The 22717-nt window shown below is 49.4% G+C and overlaps 1 protein-coding gene across 1 annotated transcript in view; it reads left to right on the forward strand.

Moving 5' to 3' along the window:
• The first annotated feature begins 4776 nt into the window (after nt 1–4776).
• The window catches only part of LOC144947108 (integral membrane protein 2B-like), a 36676-nt gene continuing 18735 nt past the window's right edge, over nt 4777–22717 (forward strand). The window contains exon 1 of the mRNA XM_078876314.1: nt 4777–5049. Coding sequence (XP_078732440.1) covers nt 4963–5049 — 87 coding nt within the window. The 5' untranslated portion in view covers nt 4777–4962. The remainder of the gene's footprint in view (nt 5050–22717) is intronic.

Here is a 22717-nt window from a genome sequence, read left to right on the forward strand (position 1 = left end):
AATTGTAGTCTTGGAGAATCTCCAACCATCGAGACAACTGTCCCGATGGTTGTTGAATCCGCAAGGCGTACTGCAGCACCGCATGATCTGTACGGACGGTGAAACATCGACCGTACAGATATGGGCGGTACTGCTGAATGAAATAAACGATCGCCAATAGTTCATGACGGGTAACGCAGTACCGTTGTTCCACCGGAGACAACACCCGACTACCGTAAGCCACCACATGCTCTACGCCACCAATGAGCTGCGAAAGCACGCCCCCAATGCCCGTGTTGCTTGCGTCTGTATCGAGCAAGAAGGGTTGTGAGAAATCTGGATAACTCAACGGCGGAGCCCCCACCAGGGCATCCCGGAGGGAGCGAAAAGCGGCCTACTCCTCTGGTCCCCAACGAAACTTGACTCCCTTGGACGTCAAGGCATGCAAGGGTTTCGCGATTGTAGCGAAGTCAGCCACAAACCGTCGGTAGTACGACGCGAACCCAATGAAACTCCTGACCTCCCCCACCGAGGTGGGAGTCGGCCAGGAGCTGACACATTTCGTTTTGGCGGGATAAGTGGCTATCCCCGAGCGTCCAACAATGTGACCCAAATACCGCACCGATTCGCGGTGCAAATGACACTTCTGCGGTTTGAATTTCAAATTGGCAGCCCGCATTTTGAGGAAAACAGCACGCAACCTCTGGAGGTGGTCATCGAATGTTTTGCTAAAGACGATGACATCGTCCAAGTAAATTAAACATGAATCCCATTGCAAGCCCGCCAAGACCAGTTCCATTAACCGCTGAAAAGTTGCCGGCGCAGAATGTAACCCCATCGGCAAGCGGTTAAATTGGAAAAGGCCGTGCGGCATACGGAAAGCAGTCTTAGGTTCAGATTCGTCATCCAGAGGAAGCTGCCAGAATCCAGAAAGTGAATCCAAGGTGGAAAAGAATCGCGCCCCCGCTAAGGCATCAAGCGACTCATCCATTCGAGGAAGCGGGTACGCATCGGCTACTGAAATTTTGTTCAACCGCCGAAAGTCGACACAAAACCGCAGTGAGCCATCGTGTTTTTTCACTAAAACGATCGGTGCGCCCCAAGGGCTGTTGGAAGGGGATATGATATGATATGATATCGGCGGATTGGCGCGCTGTCACCCGTGTCAATGTGGTGTCGCAGCAATTTAGTACAACCAATATCAAATTTGTGTTGACTAAAAACGTTGGCAAACTCTCGCAGGAGAACTCGCAGCCTCTCACGCTGTGAGTCGGACAGGTCCACTGATCCCACGCAAAGCGCATCCAGCCATCCGTCATCACGGTCCGAATGCGGTCGCGACGTTGGATCGGTGCTCACCTGACCCACGAGCGGTTCCTCACAGGGTGCCGGCGTCGCGTGCGCAAGCACGGTCCCTTGAGGAACCACGGCCGTTCGCGATCCCACATTAAGGACTGCAATGAAGGGGTCCCCGTCCCCTTTTACCATGGTCTGAGCCGCTAGCAAATCGGGTCCATTGCCCCCGGCTCGAGATGGTCCCAACAAGACCCCCCGATCCGCAACCCCCTTAGCAAACGGCCGACGCAACCTAAGAGGGACGAGCATCTGAGCTCCCGGGGGTACGCGTACAGTCCTCGCCACGAGCGCCTGCACCGTCGCAAATGCCCGACGCTCCGTGGCGGGGGAAGACAAAAACATTATACGTCGGCCCGACGGGAGTTCGATGCACCCCTGGTCGATCAATATACGGATAGGCATTTTGGCCAAGAAATCCGTCCCCAACAGGCACGGAACCGCCAGCGAGCAGGAAACCAATACTGGCCCGGATAATTTGATGTCCCCAATGCAAATTTTCGCGCGGATCTGCCCAATGATGCCCAGCGAGCCCCCGTTAGCAGCATAGCATGGCACGTCATTCTACATTATAGACTGCCAATACGCTCACCAAGCTTAAAAACCAGGCAACAGTCTACATTATAGACTGCCAGTATACTCACCGAGGTTAAGCACCAGGCTACAGTCTACATTATAGACAACCAGTCCGCTCACTGAGGTTAAGAACTAGGCTCCAGTCTACATTAGACTGCCAGTACACTCACCCAGCTTAATAACCATTGCTACAGTCTACATTATAGACTGCCAGTACACTCACCAACTTAATAACCAGGCCACAGTCTACATTATAGACTGCCAGTACACTCACTCAGATTAAGAACCAGGCTACAATCTACATGAGTGGTTTTTGTTTTTTATTACTTTCTTTTATTTTTTCACTTTCTTTTTAAAATAATTTTTATATCTACGTGACTTTTCCGAAAGAACCAAATAATTTGAATTCCTGCAGTCATGAAAGTTTTAAGTAAAATTTGAGTCAGGAGGTTACACGCAGCATTAGGGCATTGACGCGGACTAGCCGTGGCACGTTTATCGCTTGTTGAAGAGTTTGGCAGTTGGAAATCATATAGCCGGCCTGGTTATTACTGCGGTTTGTAATACACATAATAAGTGCACGCTGTCTGCTTCACACTGGAAGATCCGACCATGTCATCTGCAACAGTAGACCATAGTGCCAGCGTCGTGGTCCAAATTTGTCTATTTGATGAACCCTTTGACGTGCGATAACATACAGGTACGTCATTGGAAGGGAATCAGAAGTAAAAGGCCATGCAGGAGGGCGTGTGGTACAGTTTGACACTAGCTATCATAGAGTGCAAGTCGTGTTCGCTACAGTTCTTTGCGTTGAGTAACAATGTCTTTAAAACAGCGGCGCTACGTCTCTCTAAATTAAATTAACGTTGAAGCGCTTCGGCACGTTCCGACATTCAGCGGTGAACGGGACCCCCCACCCTGCAACTTGCAGTCATCTCGGAACCAGAAAGGGGTAATTACACCACAAATTACTCATTTGGAATCTGCATACCACACACCGCCTTCTACCGCATAATACATCGGCAGGATCCTCCTGAAAAAGTTGTTGTGAGATTCGGTGAGGCTTTTCTGAGTAAATGTGGTGCCACGACCACAGAGCAACTACGCTAGCGCCGCGATTCCCTCCCGGCCCCTGCACTAAACACACACCCGCGTGTAGTGCACTCACGTAGTGTCCTGGCGGGGGATCGCCTGGCACATAGGGTTTTAATTCGAAGAGCCCCTAGAGGGAAAGTCCCACGGTTTCCCGGTGCCAGGAGATTGGCCGACCCTCACAGGACAGGTTACATTGTGATGCCCCTAAAATTGGTTTAAAACAGGGGGGGGGGGGGGGGGGGGTAACTGCAGGTAATCGCACGATTGGCCGCGCAGTACAATGGGACCCCGGGCCTTTGAAGTTAAGAGAATTAAAAGAGTAGCCTGGGACAATTTCGGTCTCTTGTCTTCAACCTCCGGGCCGTCCAGACCCACTCCCTGCTGTCCTGCCTTCTCGAGCCGCTCGCAGCCTCCGTGTGATGCCAGCGAGTGCTGCTACGAGGCATTGAAAGGTAAAGTTTTCTCCCGTCCTTCTCCCTACAACTCTTACAGCGTCCGTGTGACGCCGTGAGTCCAGCTTCGAGGTACGTGGTAGGACGCTTGAGTGACTGGGTTTGTAGGCAGAGTCAGGCAAAGCTCTTCTCGCGAAATATCCCCCCCCAGGCAGTGTGTATTTGCGCCGTTCAGTATCGGTGCAGTGTGATTTGTGTGTGTGGGTAGAACTTCGGCGTGATGTTGTTAAGTTGAGAGTGTGTATGAGGCGCGCGTGTATTAAAACATACACGGCCGCCGACGCTCGCGTGTCTGTGCAGCTGTGCCGCGTATTAGGGTGGGGGAGGTGCGCACGCATATATTCATACCGCCGTTTTTAGCGTGAGCCTTTGTGTGCAAGCGGGTTAGGGCTTAACCACCCGGAGGTGCGCGCGCATATTCATACCGCCGTTTTTTTTGGCTAGCTTTGTATAAAACAAGCGCCTGCAGGGGCGCACGCGTGCACGCAGCCGCCTTCGTATTAGTGGTGGTGTACGTGGGCGTGTGTGAGATAACCCCGGGCGGTGGTGAGCCAGCCACTTGGTTATGTCCCTCCGAGAGGACGCTGGTGCGGAGGGGCCGATCACTCGATCGGCGGGGGCCCGGTGAGAGGCGGCCGATGAGGAGGAGGGGGGAGTGGAGGTGGTGGACGCCGCGCCCCCACATAAACAACCAGAATAGTAACATTATTTGGTGATGCTGGTATGCAGGAGTTCGATCCCAATCCTGACGCCTGCTGTATATTTGGAGTTTGCATTTTCTCCCCATGGTCGTGTGGATTTTTCTCCGGGTCCTCCGGTTTTTCCCCTCCACATTTAGAATCAACATCATGCGTTTAGAGTATTTGACTGCTATAAATTTCCACATGATAAGCCACTTGGTTGAGTTTTAATGTGGCCAGGTCGCTTCTGAAAAAGACCTGTGGAGCTCAGTGGGCCTTACCTGGTGAACTAAAAAATGGTTTAGTCTAATAACTAAATCTCGTCAACAACACTGCCTAAACAAAATAAGCAATGGTTCCTAATGCCCGAAACGTCACCAGAATAGAAATTGGGGGGAGATGCAAAAACCACGCACACACACAAAAGAGCAGATCCCACTAATCGAAATACAATGGAATCGAGAACACAATGAAATCGATACAACAATTCGATTCTCAAATATGCGGTGGGGGGTGGAGTTAAATAACCTCGCAACATCGTCGCGTGATTGGTCGGCCCGCGCGCCCACGTGGTGTCGTCTGCAACCAATGGGGGGCAGTGCCCCCTGGTGTCGAGTCTGACGCAACCCCCCCCCCGCCGCACTTCGCCTTTTGTCGTCTGCGCCGTTCGTGAACGCCACCGCTGCGCCACCGCTCCTCCCACAACAACCACCACCACCACTACCGCCCCGCCCGCCAACTGCTCACTGAGCCCCCGCCGCGTCCGCTCGAGGAAGTCCGCCGCGCACCACGCTCGTCAAGCCTCTTCGCCCGCCCGCTCGCTCGCCATGGTGAAGATCTCGCTCGGGGGGCCCAAGCCGCCCAGGGACGAGAAGGAGGAGGAGCGCAGCGCGGGCCTCATCGCCACCGAGGAGGTGAGCCCAGATCCCCCCCCCTTCGCCGTACCCAAACCGGACTACCATATGCAATAGCGCTCGTGCGACACAAACGATGAGCGGCGGGCGACAACGCGTAGTAAACATGGGCGCCCTTTTGGAAATGCTACAGCGGATAGGCGGCGTCGCTGCGATGTAAAACGCGAGGCGGAGTTGAAGCGTCGCGCGCGGTGCCAATGTCTGTGCGTGTGCACGTAGCCTGGCACGAGAGCCAATGTCTGTGCGTGTGCACGTAGCCTGGCACGAGCGCCGCGGTGACGTCGTCGTGGCGGATGGCGCCTGTTGTTGGCGCTGCGCATGCGAAGCAGGCGACGGGTTCGTTTCTCGTTCACGGCCACCAACAACCGGTGACGATTGTCTGCAACCGGTCCCGAGTCCCGGGCCTCCCCTAGGTCGACTCGGCCTCAAATGAGTGCCTGGCGCGGTGTAGTAAACATCGTCACTGGCGGAGACAAAGACGGCCGGGCGCGATGTTGCCCACCCCCCCCCTCGTGTGCCACAGCGCCGGCCTTCATAGGCGCACAGTGCTTGCCCCAACAGTCTGCAAAGGCTACACGGGGGACCTTTGTCTTTGTACAACATTAGTCGCCGTGTAAATTCCGCTCGAGATTTTGTCAAATCACTCGGCCCCGGGGTGAAAAGGAAAAAATCTATTTTGTAATCGGGCGACGTTTCGGACCATGGCCCGTCATCGGAGATGGATTCGAGATAATCGTGAACGGATGACGTACAGCACCACGCGTGGTGTGTCGTGTTACGTCAACGTGGAACCAGACTATGGATTATTGCTGTGGATAGACGCGCGATGCGATTTGCTACAACATGCAAGCCATGGGCATTGTACAAATGCTACCGTAGATAAGAATGCACACACGCAATGCTGCGTGTAAGCATTTTTGTATTTTTTTAAGACCCCGAGTTCTGCTTAAATGTCATCACGTGAACTTTACAATATTGTACTACCTTATGTAAACGAATACAGTGTGTTTATGTACCGTATTGCTGTGTAATCATTTACCGTCCTAATGTTTGTATGGCTAAGGAGCTTACAGATGTAAACAATGCAATATACCAACACGGCCGTAGAGATGAACCAATTTGCCAGCGTCCCAGATAAGCACACAAATGCATTGGTTACCCAACGTGTAAACGTCGGACTTCTCTACACACACTAGACTGGCTTCGTCGTCATCATTGATGATGCCACTGCTAGACTAACACACGTCAAAACAACACAAAAATAAAAACTAATCGGCGACGTTTCGGACGGCTCCTCGCCCTAGAGAAGCCAGAGTGGATGATACGAATTTGGTGACTGCTCTTAAGGTACCATAGGGTGGTGGGCTGGCGAGAATCCCATTAGGCTTTACCCTATCTGGCAATTCTCATCATTTGGATACTGGCTTAAAGGTCCCATCGATACAGAATTACAATACAAATATGTTTTCTGATTATCGGGATTTTTGGTTTAAATTCGGCTTTTGAAACGTCAGCTACCTGAAAGCTATATACAAGCCTTGCACTGCTGGATGTTAAGTCGGAACATTTATTTATACTGGAGGAATCCAATGAGCTATAAAGCTCTGTTTTCCCCCACAGATGGCCCATAGTCCAGCGATGCGTGCCAACAATCCATCCTGACCCGTGTACAAGTCGTCACCTCGCTGATATTCTCCGCGCTATAGAGTTATGTTTTGTCCTCTCTGTGGGTCGACTCGTTTACCTGCCCGTTCCTGCCCGCACGGCTCTGCTAAGTACGGTGCGAAAGAAGTCGTTGCCAGTATAAAAGTTTGAAAAATAAGAATAGGTTTGAGCCTTCTGGCAATCAAACAGGAGGTGTTAAGATGTTCAATCACGAGATAGATACATTTTGCAAGGAATCAAGTCTGAATTAAGCACACGTACTTGTGGCAAAACATGTACTTACTTGTTCGCCTTTTGGCGTTCTCAGGTCCGACGCTGAGGCAAGGCCATGAGAACTGGTGTCTCTGGTGTCGGCCAATCAGTTATATTGTCACTGATTGAATGCATATATTATGTTTGCATGTTTTGCCAGAATTACGTGTGGTTGAATATCTTAACACAACTCCTGTTTTATTGCCAGAAAGGGTAAAACCTATTCAGATGTTTCATACATACACATCGTCACCAGTGTCCAGCCATCGACCCTGATCGCCGACGATCAGTGTTGGCCAAGCAGACTTCGTCCTTGACATGGCAGTGTGCACGGGTCAGATATTGGGGTAGTTCCCTTAATTCGTTTGCTTCCTCTTTCTGTGTGAGTGTGCCACGTACGTTGTTGTGCACAAAAACAAAGCATATGTCTTTTTGTATAAAGTATGCATAACCATGTAATTGTACTCGAATCGAAAGATGCCTAGGTGGTCGCTATCGTGGTTCTGGTTCATCAGATGTCACCCAGTGGCTATAAATGCCCAAGGCAATTATTGATAGCGTATCGGCTTCAAAATGATGTTGTGAAGGGGAAATGATGGAGTACTTTGATGAAATTAAACATGATTAAAAACAACTGTGGACTTTTAATAATGACACATTATTAAACGTGGCTGTATGCCGTGGATTGTTCATTTGCTGGGTGAATGCCTCTCCCACATGCAGCATCGGTCACGGAGGGAGGAGGTGGGTGGTTGTGTGACCATACTTCAAACGCGCGCTGGTCATTGCGCGCTGGTCATTGCGGGTTGCTCAGATGTCACCTAGCTACGCTTGCTGCTAGCCACGTACTTGAACTCGTGTTTGCCGGGTTCGTAGAGCAGTGTGTGCCGCTGCCAAGTTGATTATCTAATGCGTGTGTATTGAGTGTGAATGTCACTGTGGTGCTGGGCCTGCGAGGCCACGGCAGATAATGTTGTCATTATGTGCAGCCCTGTTTGCTGGGCGTAGTACCAGCCCTAGCGGGGCTTGGATGAGCGCTGGTTCGCGCAGAGGCACCACGTACAGTGTGCGGTGCGGGCTCCCAGTGAGGGAGTGAGAGAGAGTGTCAGCCAGCCAGGGTTACGTTGGGGCATGATACGCTGGTTGACCTGCCGACACGTGACCGGATGATATTGGAGGGGGGCCACCGGTGAACGGGGGCCGCTGGGTGGTCACGTGGTATAGAAGAGCTCTCGGGAGCCTTCGGGAAAGGGCCAGAGAGATCTAGAAGGTGGGCGGGGCGAGGGGCAGAGCCAGCCCAGCCGAGGCCGATATAACGGGGCGCTGTGTGGGGCTCGGGGTTCTTCTGGTTGTTGGTGAAGAAGCCTCTAGCCACGCGGTCCGGGACCCAGCTTGTGGTCCGGACAGGGATAGCATAGCGTGGTTAGATGGGCGTTCAACACCCGTGTATAGATTACATGATGTTTTGGTGTTAGTGTGAATAAAAGTGTTGTTCCCAAGATAACGTCTGCGACTCAATTGGACTCACTACACGTGTGCATAAAGACGTATGAACCGGTGTGATTAGCGTAACTTTGAGCCCTTGTAAAGATCCCCGAGATCAGCTGGACCGCGGTACATCTCGGATATTTGTAATTTCCCCAAATATGTGCAGATGGTTGGAAAGCGATCACCAATGTGTCTGTGGTCTGCAGATAAACATCACACAAAATTGTCCAAATTTTGGTCACCTTTTAACTTTCTGATTTGCTGAAAATCCATGTCAAACGGCATATATTTTGCCCACGGCGTAACATACTTGATTTGATTGGTGGTGTAAGGTTATTGTTGAATCATTGACAAGTATGTATCGATGTTGAACTTATTTCGCATCGTACGTTGCCAACTGGTGGTCTGACCCAAAGGAAGCTAATGATGGATCGTAATGTTTGTAAAAGCCTGTGTGTCAAATTCACGGTGGAAAGTTAAATGCTCATAACCCCGCATTGGCGACCAGCGTGGGTGAAGTATGGTCAAGCAACCTCACGTGACTGACGGCGTGTGGGGGAAGCCCTTCATCCAGCAGTGGATTGTCACAGTGGCGGTCTGCATTATTGTTTTAAGAGCATTATTTGATGATGCCGTCGCTGCTATGTCGGCATTCCGGTTCCGAAGCACAAATAACAATAAATAAAACACTCAACACATTCGTCAGTAACACCGTGTGGCTGTAAATGCGACATATATAACAATAACCGACATTTCGGGCAAGGTCCCTTCTTCATGGCACAATAATAGAGGGGCCAGAGAGCAGAGGTGTGGACTCGAGTCATGTGACTTGGACTCGAGTCAGACTCGAGTCATGAATTTGATGACTTGCGACTCGACTTGGACTTGCATAACAATGACTTTGTCCCACCTATGAGATGTGGACTCGAGTCATGTGACTTGGACTCGAGTCAGACTCGAGTCATGAATTTGATGACTTGCGACTCGACTTGGACTTGCATAACAATGACTTTGTCCCACCTCTGCCAGAGAGATAGTGGATAAGGTGGCAGTCTCGAACCCTGATCCCCACTCTCCCTGTCTGAAACGTTGCCAATTATACATTATTTTTACCATTCTCGCCCACACACTGTTATTTACGAATGTTTATTTTTTATTATTTAATGTCACTGGAAGAGCAGCTGCTGCTGCTGACCGTGCTGGTGTGGTTGATTGTCGTTGTAGTTGTGCTTGTTGTTGATGAGTAATCCGCGATGGCGGCTTTTGCTTGCTGCCCTCCTGCGGCTCCCTGCTTGTTGTTGGTCGGCCAAATTGGTGGGTACCCTCTTTCTACCCGCCGGAGGAATGTGGACTTTCCACCATCAGAGGCCTGTAAACAGGAGATAAGCATCCACCCCGGCGTGGGTGTGTGTTGTAACCCTCTTATCTGCTGCTATGTCGGCATCATTCATCCAAGATTCATCTGCTGCCGAATGAACGCCGCTCATCTCTCGTCGTCCCGCGATGCGACGATCTGCAACAGCATCCGGCACCCGGCACCCGATCCATTTCGTTGCTCCGTCTCTGCGCGGTGTAAAGTTTTCCCCGGCGTGTTTTTTTCCTTCCCCACCCTTGACTGCCACTCCTCTCTCTCCGTCTTTGGTCTCGTAGTAGCCAGCCGTCGTCCCTCCTAGCAACGTGTGCACACTGCACGTTACGGTTGTGCGCATTGTAAACCTCACATTATTTTATTGCAATGCATATTACAACGTGTGTTTGGGGTGGGGGGGAGTGGTAGTGTCGCGGTTCGCGAGGTGCGCTACAAACCCCGGCGACCCGCGTTCGATTCCTGCTCACGGCCAACACCGGTGACGATTAATCTGAATCTTTACAAGGCCTCCCCTGCATTGACTCGGCCTCAACTGAGTACCTGGTGCGGTGTGTTAACATCGCCACTGGGGAGACAAAGGCGGCCGTGCGTGGTGCTGGTCACCCACCCCTTCGAGTGCTGTGCCGGCCTTCATAGGTGCTGCTCGCTAACAGCACTTGCCCCAACAGTCTGTTAAGGCTGTACGGGGGATCTTTGTCTTTTTACAGTGTGTTTACGATGTATATTGCAGTTGTGGGGTATTGTAAATCGAACCTTATTTTACAATACAAATTTTGCAGCGTGTTATACACTTGTTTACTTTGCATATTACAGTTTTGCACACGGTTAATCACACCTCATGATGATGTGTGGATTGTGTTTATTCCCTGATCTCGCTATTCCCTTTTTCCTGTCTCTCGGGTGTAACTGAGATCCTGCTTCCCTGCTTGCTCCTTTGTGTGCACATTTCAGCTCTTGGTTTATTGTCTCCGTCCGTATCCATTTTGACCGATCCATACCTCGTAGCTGGGAATATGCAATGATTACATCCTTTCCACTTCAGGTACATTTAGTATTCTGCTGTTCATTATCAAGTTCACTTTATTTTAATTAAAATTAGTATTACCACCAATTTGTGTAGATTATTTTCAACACTGTCTATAAGTATATATACTATGGTTGGTTAGCCTGTTGGGTATATTAAAATGAACTGATTTAGGGGCTTGTTTATGTTCTATATTGCTCGTTTATAGGTACTGTATATACTTGTGTTTGTAAACTCGAGTGTTTTTAAACTAGAATTGCGCGCAGAGGGGAAACATGGTAACGTATAGCACTGCCGTAGCTTGGCATTAATAATGCACACATAGCATGGCACGCTGCATTAGTCATGTGTGGAAAGTGTTGTTGCTTCCATGGGAATGTGGAAATCCAAGGGACCGACTGCCCCCAACTCGCTAGCCAACCCTGCCCACTAACCAGCTAGCCACTTAACCCCAACCACCCTGCAAGCCAGCGATGAGTGCAAGCCCTCTCACCGACCCAAACCAACTCGCTAACCAGCCACCATTAACAGCTCTACCTCAACTCTAACCAAGCAGCCACAAGGCCTACTCCAACCCTAACCAGCTCGCTAGCCGGCCACTTGTCCTTGCCCTACCTTTAGCCAACTAGCCACCAGTACCAGCCCTACCCCTAACTTGACCAACTACCAACTGGCCCAACCTAACCAATGAAGTCACTCGTGTTAGCCCTAAGCAATTAGACGACCAGCTGTAAGTTCTAGCCCTACCTCTAATCCTAACTAACAACCTTGAGAACTAGCCCCATCAAAGCACTGTCCTATAGCCCACTTAGGCAGGGAGACACTGCCTGTTTTAGTATGTACACGATAGGCTTAAGTGCAAGATTCCTTGGGTGGTATGGCAGTGCGATTTACTGTGCGGGTTATATGTCAGCGTGTGGTATGTGTGTCTCTCTCTCTTGATTTGAGCAGGACGGCTCATCGTGAGAGACTTTCTCATCCGGTAAAATTATTGCTGCCATAAGCCCTCTCATAATCATCATAACCCCCATTTAGATAATTATAATCATCAAATTTCATTTGTTATCTTATTTCGACTGGGCTCTCCATCCCATTTGTTAATCTTCATCATTCATTTCGGCCATTGGCTAAAATGAACATTTCCCTGAACATTGACGCACATTTGAAAGAATATCTATCTTTGGGAACTTTTTGCCAGTATCCAAATGAGTGAAAATAAGAAAAGGTTATACCATTTACTAGCTTTACTACCCGGCTTCGCCCGAGACTTGGATTCTTGTCTTGGATTAATACGCGGCCTACGCGGAGGGTGAGGGGGAGGATGCGTGACGTCAGCAGGCACACTGCGAAACGCTGCCGCATGCGGGTGACATCACAGATGTGACGTCACTGCTCACTTGCCGTGCAAAGTATATCCATTATTGCGCCCCCCCCCCCCCCCCAAAATACAAAAGTCTGTCTATTTTTATAGTTTTTGCATGTACAGTCTGGAAGCGACCCACATGCCCAATTTCAAGTTTGTTGCATGTCGGGAAGTATGCTAAACATTTTGAACAGACACACATTCACAAATTTCCTTTTTATATATAGATGGCAATAAAGCAGGAGGTGTTCAGATGTTCAAATGCCTAATAGATTCCTTTTGCAAGCCATCAGGTCTGCATTATCAGAGCATGTTTGTTTGCATGTTTTTCAACATATTTAATTATAAGAATAATTTAAACTTGTAACGCCCCACAAAATCAGTAGTTGCTTGCTTCCAAAGCAAGAGGATGTACGTATGTACTGGAAAAAAGGTCCGATTTTGTAGTTGCTCACCCCGAGCTCTTAAGTGCTCTGATCGTGCATTGTCTTTGTACTGTTCGCCTTTTAGCGTTCTCTGGTCTGACACTCGTGAGATTAGGCCCTAAAGAAGGCTGTTTTTGGTGTAGGCCAATCCGTTTTAAAGACTGTTTATATTATCAGAGCATGTTTGTTTGCATGTTCACCACAAGTACGTGTGGTTAATGTAGACATGATTCCTTGCAAAAGGTATCTATTTGGTGTTTCAACATATGAACACCTGCTTTATTGCCAGAAAGGGTAAAACCTATTATTATTGTTTTAAATAATGTGTGGATACCGTGAAACTGGTATTGGATAAAACTGGGGTGGGGGAACGTCCGGCCCGTGGGCCGTATGAGGCCCGCGAAATCATTTGGTCTGGCCCTGCCAAGGCAACCGCAGGCGGGACTCGAAATTCAATAAATCTAGGAGCAAACCTGGAAAAGCAGTTGCAAGTAGCAACATCATCAATACCAGCTAACATCACACACCTCGCCAAAGAGAAGCAGTTCCAGCCATCACATTAGGGGTGAGTTAATTAAATGTTTGACCAAATATAACAGGCTAATTTTTAAGTTGATAATTTTGTATGGCCTGCGAATGATGTTATAAATATCCAAATGGCCCTTGGCAGAAGAAAGGTCCCCACCCCTGGGCTAAAACCTCCCAAGGATAAAATAGTACCTGCAATCTACTCAATTCAGATTACACACAGCAACAATGCCCCTCCTATTGTTAACGTGGCAGGACCCTCCTGACAGTCTTGAGACTCGGTGAGGTTTTCCTGGGTAAATGAGGAACAATGATACGAATAAATGAAGACTAATATAACCCGCTATATGTTTTTATTTTACCAGGTAAGGCCCCACTCGGCTATGTAGCAATTTTTCAGAAGCGACCTGGCTATTTTCTCGACCACATTTTGGCGAGCCAGCTTACGCCACCTTGACGCCGACAGGAAGAGAGCTGTGCAACATTTGTGTGATCCACCAACCCTCGCTGCTGCTGCTGCCTCCAAAATGCTGGATTACTATAAACGATTTTAATTTTACCAGGCAAGGCCCCACTAAGCTATATAGCTTTTTTCAGAAGTGACCTGGCCCCCAATAACAGCGCAACGAAGTGGCTTATCATCACGTGGAAATTTATAGCAGCCAAATTCTCTGAACGCGTGATGTTGATTTGAAATGTGATGTGCCATATGGTGTAGCCTTGCTGTATTCTGTGTATTGGTTGCACCGTGCTGATGCCATTCACAACTTGGCCATGTCCAGTCGTTTTTTGGATTGTTTTCTTGGTGTTATTTTGCTGTTACCAGGTCTCTATTTGTAACCAGGTCCCACATTCTAAAATGAGCATTTATTGCCCAATGGGTTTTGCCTGTGCCGAAAATAAACCAAACCAGTGGTTGAAAATAAAATCGTAATCTTTATTTATCCTGGAAAAATCCAATGAGTTTTGAAGTTATTTTTTACAGATGTCCAGTAGGGGCACGGGGTGTGAAAATTACAAGAGGATAGGAGTGCAGAATATAGGAAATCACTGAAAATAATAAAACTAACAAACTATATTTATTTTACCAGGTAAGGTCAACTCAATTATGTAGCTCTTATTCAGAAGCAACCTGGCCACAAATTATTTATCACCTGGAAATTGATATCAGCCAAATGAATAATAGACTCGGCTCCACCATAAGAATGTAGAATTTACAGCACTGGCTTAGCTCTGTGAGTGTAGATGAGAACTTTTGAGTGGCTCTTTGCATGACGGTATACTTTAGTACATTTGTATAATAATGTATTTACTTATCCAGGGAAACATTGCCAAGTCTTCATACCTTCTCTCTGGAGGGTGCTGCAGTTGGAGTGTTTGAAAAATTATTTTTTGTAGGTGAGTGGGTTGGTTCATTTGGGATGGAAAAGCTAATTTAAAAAATCATTCCATTCGTGAGAGGAGATACCACTCAAAAGTCTGCACAGATGGGTTCACATATCCACATACAAGCCACATTCTCTACTACCGTACTATTGTGTACACTTAACACCGATATGCACTCCCTCGAAGCAAGTGCTGTTAGCGAGCACCTTTAATGGTGAATGGTAACAAGGGGCTGGTGTGGCTAGCACCACAACTGACTGCCTTTCTCTCCCCCATTACTCGTGTTTAAAATTCCACAGCAGGTACTTATTTGAGGGTGAGTCGACCTAGGGGAGGCCCGGACTAGTTCAGATACTCGCCTGGTTTTATCCGTGAACGGGAATTGAACTTGGGTTTGCAGGTTTCGTAGCAGAGTGCGGTAACCACCTATGCACACTCGCTCCACCCATCGTGCACACTGATATGCACACATCGACAAATACACACACGAACACACTCAAACACTCATTACTCTCATACTTTCTGATACACGCAATATCACATACTCACACACACCCACTCGCACTATCTTTCCTACACATACTGACATACACACACTCTCCCACACATGCACTTACTGACACACTTTCATACACGTATAGTGTAATAGCGCCAGCTTGTGGACAGCAGCGGCAACTGTGGTGGACAGACAGTATACAAGCTGGTGAGGGTGTGCACGGTGTGTGGGCAGAGCGGAGGAACTAGGGTAAGGGTCATGGAGGACCCCGTCTGGAGGCCTCTGGAACCTTCTAGCGGGTTTGAGAAGGGAGGCGCGGTCAGGGCGAAGCCAGTCCGTGCTGGTAGCAAGATAGGAGCCGAAAGCGGGAGCTCAAGGCTGCCGGTTCTGGGAATGGACTCGTCTCGTCGTTGCTGTCCTCTCATCGCCGTCGTCGCTAAACGTCTCCGCTAGATATTGCGCTACGAAGGATAGTAGTTGGCTATCTCAGTCAGCGCCGTCAGTGCTAGACGGCCAGTGTTGTGTAAAGGCTGGGCTGAGCTACTGTGGAGAGTGTGCGGATGATACCATGAAAGTTGTTAATAACGAAAGTGCCTCCTAGACACTCTAAATCGTTGACACTACACACGCACAATCTCTCTCACGCATGCACTCACGAACACACTCACATGCATGCACTCACTAACACACTCACATGCACTCACTAACACTCACTTGACAACAAACACAAAGATCCCTGTGTCGCCTTTAGCACACTATAGGGGGCAAGTGCTGTTCGCGAGCACCTATAAAGGCCGGCACAACACTCGAGGGGGTGAGTGGCCAGCACCATGCTCGACCGCCTTTGTCTCCCAAGTGGGGATGTTTATACACTGCACCAAGTACTAATTTGAGGCTGAGTTGACCTAGGGGAGGCCCAGCACCAGTTCAGGAAAATCATCTCTGGTGTTGGCCGTGAGCAGGGAGTTTAACTGGGGTCACCGGGTTCGTAGCACAGCGGCTGACCACTACGCTACCCACAAACACTGAAATGAACACACACTCGCACACTCAATTGTCATGAATGTTTGAACAAATATGACGTCACAGCTGCATCACCTTTACGTTGCTATGAACATGATGCCCCGACGTGGCTCTTTTCGACCGCTCTGAAACAAAACAACGATCTCGATGATCCAATGTTTCAAGCGCTCATTTAACGCGGCATTCTATTCCCACTCGAGGTCACCAACGGTGATGAATATCTGAACAGGTTCTGGATCTCGCCAATGTCAACTCAGCCCTAAATGGTCCTGTTGACCTATTAAGTCCGTGTCGGCCCTAATAGGTACTCGCTGCTAGGATCACTCGCCTCAACAGTCTGGTAAAGGCTCTACAGGGGATCTTTTTCTTTTTTTTGTTAGTGTGTAAAGCGTACGTATGGTAGAGATAGTGTGAGTGTTTATGTGAGCGCCATTATGGCGAAATGTTTACTACCTCGCCTGGTATGGAGGAGGTGTGGTGGGTTTGAACCCAACCCTCACGCCTGCGGTTTTGTTTGCATGTCTTTCCCTGTGATCGAGTGGATTTTACTCCGGGTCCTCCGGTTTTTCCCTCCACATTAGAAACGTGCATGTAGAGTATTTGGCTGCTATAAATTTCCACATGATAAGCCACTTTGAGCTATCATTTATGGCCAGGTTACTGAAAAAGAGCAAGATAGCTCTTAGGCCTTCCCTGGTAAAAAAAATTATATATATAAAATTTTGCTTTAGTGACAGTTTGTTAGTGTGTGGGAGAGATGGTGTTATTATGTGTCTTTGAGAGTGCCAGTGAGTGTGCAAAGGAGAGATATATTAGCAGAGTAATCTGAAAATGGGCGAACCCATCCCCAGCGCACGCCATATGGCAGTGTGTGTCGCCAAATCTGCGTGTCTATATAAAGTGTAGTCTAGAAAAAACTGCTCGCGAGATCCTTTACTTGCGAACGATGATTGTGCAGTATTCAAACTTAACTTTGACAAAATAACCTGCTGATATTTGACATCCTTTAGCTAAACATAGCGACCACAAAATAAAAGCACACATTGTCGTCACACACCGTTTACCATCAGGCAGATACGGTGGTTGGTGGTGGTCGTTTCTGCTCGTAAATAATACACTAGGGTTTACTTCCCTCTTACTGTATGCAGTGGAGGACGTCATCTTGTTGCTTAATCTCAAAGAGCACAACGGAAAACCCCGCGCATTGTTTAGGCGGGGGGGCTGTGTGTGCCGCCTGTATCTCCACGTCTCAGCCCTTCATGTTAATCCACCGCTGGATTACCGCGTGGGTCATTGGTGGCGGGGGGGGGTTAGTTTACCATACTTCAAAGCACCGTCTATTGGTGACGACCTGCAGCAAAGGCATTGGGAGGATGATGCTGTGCAACGGTGGACCTTGCTGCAGCGCCCCCCCATGCTGATAACGTTGGCCTGCAGCAGCCTACAACACCTGCCTCACGATAATAATAATCATCATCATGGTAGTTATATCAACTTGTAGCGCGACGCGCAGTATTCGCTCGATCGCGGCGACGGGGAACGACGGCGGGATGCGTGAGCAGGAACCGCAAGGCAAGTAGGAAGGCAGCAGCCTCCAAGCTCAGCGGTTCTCTATATTAAGGTGTTTGTTGGCCAATTGAATGAGTTGTTTCCGTGTGGGAGGAAACCAGCACCCAGGGAAAACCCACGCGTGCCAGGGGGCAACGCTGTATCCCCTACAGGTGGGGAACAGGTGGAGTCCACATTATTCTGCACCCGCCTTGATGGCGAGCCGGGGTTACGGCTCCTCCTCGACGCCCACGGGAAGGGAGTTTCTCGGCGTTTGTGTGCGGTGATCCACCAACCCTCGCGGATGCTGCCTCTACAGGGCCCCGTGCGAAGCCACCACCACTTTACGGCTTTGCACGGTGGTCGATGACCCATCCAAGCACCAAACGGGCTCAAGGCAGATCAACTTCCGAGATTGGGTGCTGTCCGGGTGGTTTTTGGGCATATGTCTGGGCGTGCCTCGTGTTTGTTTAGTTCTCCTTCCCCGCACCTCCGATTAGCACGGTTGGCGACATAAAGTGTGAAAGAAGTTCAACATACAGTACATCGTGGTCTGAAAACCCCCGACATGATATTTCTGCGGCACCTTCCGGTCCCCCCGGGGTGGAGGAGTGCTTTAATTCTGTTAACTGGACCAGGAAGAAAACGATCTGCTGTCCTGTTATTCGCAGGACTGTAGAATAAGCCTTATTTATAGTCGTGCTTTGGCTTCCCCCCCCTCCCCCCCTTTTTGCGGCATGTGAACCCGGTCACGGAGCCGTGGGAGCAGAACCCACGTGCCTGTACAGGAAACGCAACCACAGTTGGACGGCACTGACACTTGCGCTGACGACACAGCGGGCGGCACGGCGGGTGGCACAGTAGATGGCAAGGTGAATAACAGCCACGGCGAAGAGCGCAGTGCAGTGGCAAGTGCGCTGCACTACAAATGCGGTGACCCGAGTTCGACTCCTGTTCACGCCCAGCATTGGTGAATAACCAAAACTCGGTGCTGAACTTCCCTGAGGTTGACTCATCCAAAAGATGAGTGCTTGGTGCTGTGTGTATTTTTTTTTATTTTAGCAGGTAAGGCTCCACTGAGCTGTTTCGCTATTTTTCAGAAGCAACCTGGCCACAAATGACCGCTCAACTGGAAGTGGCTTATCTGGTTGGAGATGTATAGCAGCCAAACACTCTAAATGTGGAGGAAACAACCGGAGGACCCGGAGAAAAGTCCATGTGATCACGGGGAGAACATGCAAACTCCAAATACACAGCAGGTGTCGGTCAGGATTGAACCCACGACCTCCTGCATACCGGGCGAGGTATTTAACATCTCGCCACAAATGTTGGTGGGGCGTGGTGCTACTAGCTCTGAACAGCACTTGCCCAAACGGGGTGGGGGGGGGTTTGTCTTTGTCTTGACTCGCGTTGTGGGGAAAACTTATTTCTGACTTCCTGACAAAATAACAACGAACTGCGGGAACAGAGGCACCCAGAACGGCACTCCGCTTCGTGGTGGCCGTGGCCACTTTACGGGAAAACGGTGCCCCCCCCCCGTCTCTAACGACCCCGGTTGCGATTTCCATAAATGCACGCGATTAGCAGCAACTGGGGGGGAGGGATGGGGGACTTCCCTCTTTGCCTCGCCGTCGCGGCCGAGAAGCGACGCGTGGCTGCCCGAGCCGCAGCTGCTTTATGCAGCATCGCGCTGCTGGCGGCCCTTGCTGGCTTTTTACAGTGCGGTTGCGTCGGAGTGACCTTGCCCTCGCGAGAGCTGCCTAGCCAGTTGGTGCACATTGTGTTCGGTGCTGGCGCTGTGGGGCGTAGCTACTGTGCCGTGTCATCCTTCACTCCCTTTGCCTCCCTCGTGATGCAATGAGGTATCGCCATACAGGGTCACGATTCGATTCAAAGGTCAATTCTTTCTTGTGCGATTTCTGCTGTGTTTATTGTTTCGTCCATGCTGTTGTCGTTTGTGCCTTCTGGCTCTATCTCCTGCCGATTTGGTGTCATTTCATATTTTCTGTCTCACGTTACTGCTTTTTTTTGACCATGGGCCTCAAATAAAAACATTTCCATAGCTACATTTAAATTACAGTGTTGATGCAGTGTTTGCCGCACTGCGCAATGAACCTGGTGACCCGAGTTTGATTACCAGCAGCGGCTACCCATTGGTAGCCAAGTGATGTCTCAACCGGTCCTGGGCCGCCTCCCTTCACCAACCCACACTGACCAGATTGATGAAGTATGGTCAGACTATCCGTGGCCAACACAACATGAGGAGACCTTAATCTCGCAGTGGGAATGGCTGGAATGTTGCTGCTCCGATCTATGCTGCCCACAACGTAACAATCTGTCGTGGATGGTAGTCAACATTCTAATCAACTAATCCCCAGCTCAATCCTGCTTTAGCTTCCCCGAGGCCTGATAAGGCTGGCTGCATTCCTGGCGATGTGGTTACATGCCGAGTTAATACACAACAGCATGCACATTTGAATGATGTGATGTTTGCATGGCATCGTCACAGTGATCACGTGGTATTGCCTCGGGACGGATCCTTCGAGTAGGACCACGTTATAATCCAGCCGGATTCTGCTCTTCGCATGTGGAAGGGTCTCCCAGTGAGTTGCACTCCGGGTTGTGCATTGACTCCACCCGTCATGGCTCCCGAGATTGGATACGGACGAAAACCGGTTTGTGGGCCGTCTTCATGGGTTGTTCTGTGGGAAAAAAAACCTGACATTAGACTGTGGAATTGCTCAAGAATACGGGACATAATTTGAGGATAATAATTAAAAGGATAATTTAAACTTGTCATACCCCACACAGTCAGTAGTCGCTTGCTTTCAAAGCGTGAGGATGTACTGGCAAAAAGGTCCCATCTGTTGTGGCTCACCCCGAGCTCTCCGTGCTCTGATCGTGCATTGTCTTTGTACTGTTCGCCTTTTGGCATTCTCTGTTCTGACACTCGTGAGACTAGGCCCTAAAGAAGGTTGTTTTGGGTGTAGACTCATCAGTTTTAAAGACAATCTATATATTATCAGAGCATGTTTTGTTTGCATGTTTGTAGGTATGTACATTGACAGTTTTTTCACACCGTACGTAGCCAACCGCGCTCATCGGAGAATGACTCTGAGGAGCCAGAGACAAGTGGGAAAAGCTGCCATGTGGTGAGCCGGCAGGTACCAACAGTTGCCCAAGCTTTGCGGTCCTCTACATTAAGATGTTTTAATCCAGTTAATGAGCGTTTAACACACAATGTAGGAAACAGGGGCACCCAGAGAAAATGGATGCATTTGGGGGGTGGGGGGGGCAACACGCTCTATCCCCCACTACAGAGGGAAATGAGTCCACATTTTCTCGACCACATTCTGGCGAGCCAGCTTACGCCACCTCGACGCCGACGGGAAGAGAGCTGCGCAACATTTGTGCGATCCACCAACCCTCGCTGCTGCTGCCTCCAATGTGCTGGTTTACTATAAACAACTTTTATTTTACCAGGCAAGGCCCCACTGAGCTATATAGCTCTTTTTCAGAAGTGACCTGGCCCCAAATGATAGCTCAACGAAGTGGCTTATTATCACGTGGAAATGTATAGCAGCCAAATACTCTAAACGCACGTTGATTCTAAATGAGGGAAAAATTGGAGGACCTGGAGCAAAAATCCACGCAACCATGGGGAGAGAGAGACGTGCAAACTCCAAATATACAGCAGGCGTCAGGGTTGGGATCGAACTCACGACCTCCTCCATACCTGACGAGGTAGTTAACATCTCGCCACCGTGGCGCGCCATTACAGGCCACGTGCAGCGTAGATACCCACTAGCAGCCGGCAAGGGTGGAGTTGCTCTCTTGCCCAACCTGGGACGTTCTGTTTGGGAGGAAACCCACCGATGCATGCAGCCATGAGAACACCCATGCTGCGGTACACAGACAACCTGTTGGACACCTGCCTGCTGTACCGACTCTGATGCCAGGAATGGGAAGGAACAAAAGGTGAAAAAGAAGCCTGGTGATAATTGCCGGTGGCGGGGGGTTGGTGTTATGGTTATGGTCTTATTGGTTAGTCTGGTAAGGAGTCGATTTAGGGATCGACTCTAATTGGCAAGGCATACTTCTCTTCCTAGCAAGGAGTTGGCCATTGGTTCAGCTAAGCATGTCATTTAAAGAATAATAATATTTTTACTAGATTGTTTCTGTACACAAAGGCCTGCAGCAGAACGTTGGGTGACAAACAACCGCACGTGGTTGTTTGTGTCCCCCACGCGTCCTGATTGATGGGGGGGGGGGACAGTCAATCCGGGGGAACCAAGTGTGTCATTTTAAATGTACGACTTCCCTTGTTTACAGGTGCGTCACCAAACTTAAAAAAAATAAGAACTGTGGCTGAGCCCTTAACCTGTTCTATGAAGGTATGTAAGCGTGACCGCATCTCAAGACTCTGCACGCGAAGGTGGAACATGCACATTGTGGCAAAAGGGAAATAATTGTTGTTATTAATGCAGTGTGAGAGGTTCGGAGGGACAGGAGGTTATGGGGCAGCGGGGGTGGGCACAGGAAAAGGCAAAAGGTCTTAGTCTGGGTTTTGAACAGGGGAAGGTAATCCTAAGCCATAGGTGACCAAGGGGCAGCAGCAGAGTAAGTAAAAGCGAAGGTATTTTGTTAACCGGGTAAATCCCACTTGAGCTATTAATTTGTATATTCTATGTTCTATGGTTCTTCTATGAATTTTGTTTTCAAATGCTACCTGGCCGTACACACGAGTTCATCGAAGTGGCTGATGTCATCACGTGGGATTTTATAGCAGCAGCCATATCGTCTAAAAACATATGTTTATAAAGGCGGAGGGCAAAACCGGGAGGAACCCGGACAAAAAATCGACACAACCACCATGGGGAGAGAAACACACGAGCTATAAATATACAACAGGCATCGTCAGGGTCTGGGATCGAACCCATGACCTCCAGCGTACCAGATCATTCCCACTCCCATCCCCCCGCGTTGAATGGTGATTGATCTGGAATTCCAGACAGAAGGCCTCTGAGAAGCAGGCATAGAGAAGAGAGTGGAGTGAGATGAGAGTGGGAGAGGTAAGGAAGCCCCAAGTCCATAGACGGTC

Source organism: Lampetra fluviatilis, chromosome 43 (assembly GCF_964198595.1).
Source record: "Lampetra fluviatilis chromosome 43, kcLamFluv1.1, whole genome shotgun sequence".
NCBI classification, from domain to species: Eukaryota; Metazoa; Chordata; class Hyperoartia; order Petromyzontiformes; family Petromyzontidae; genus Lampetra; species Lampetra fluviatilis.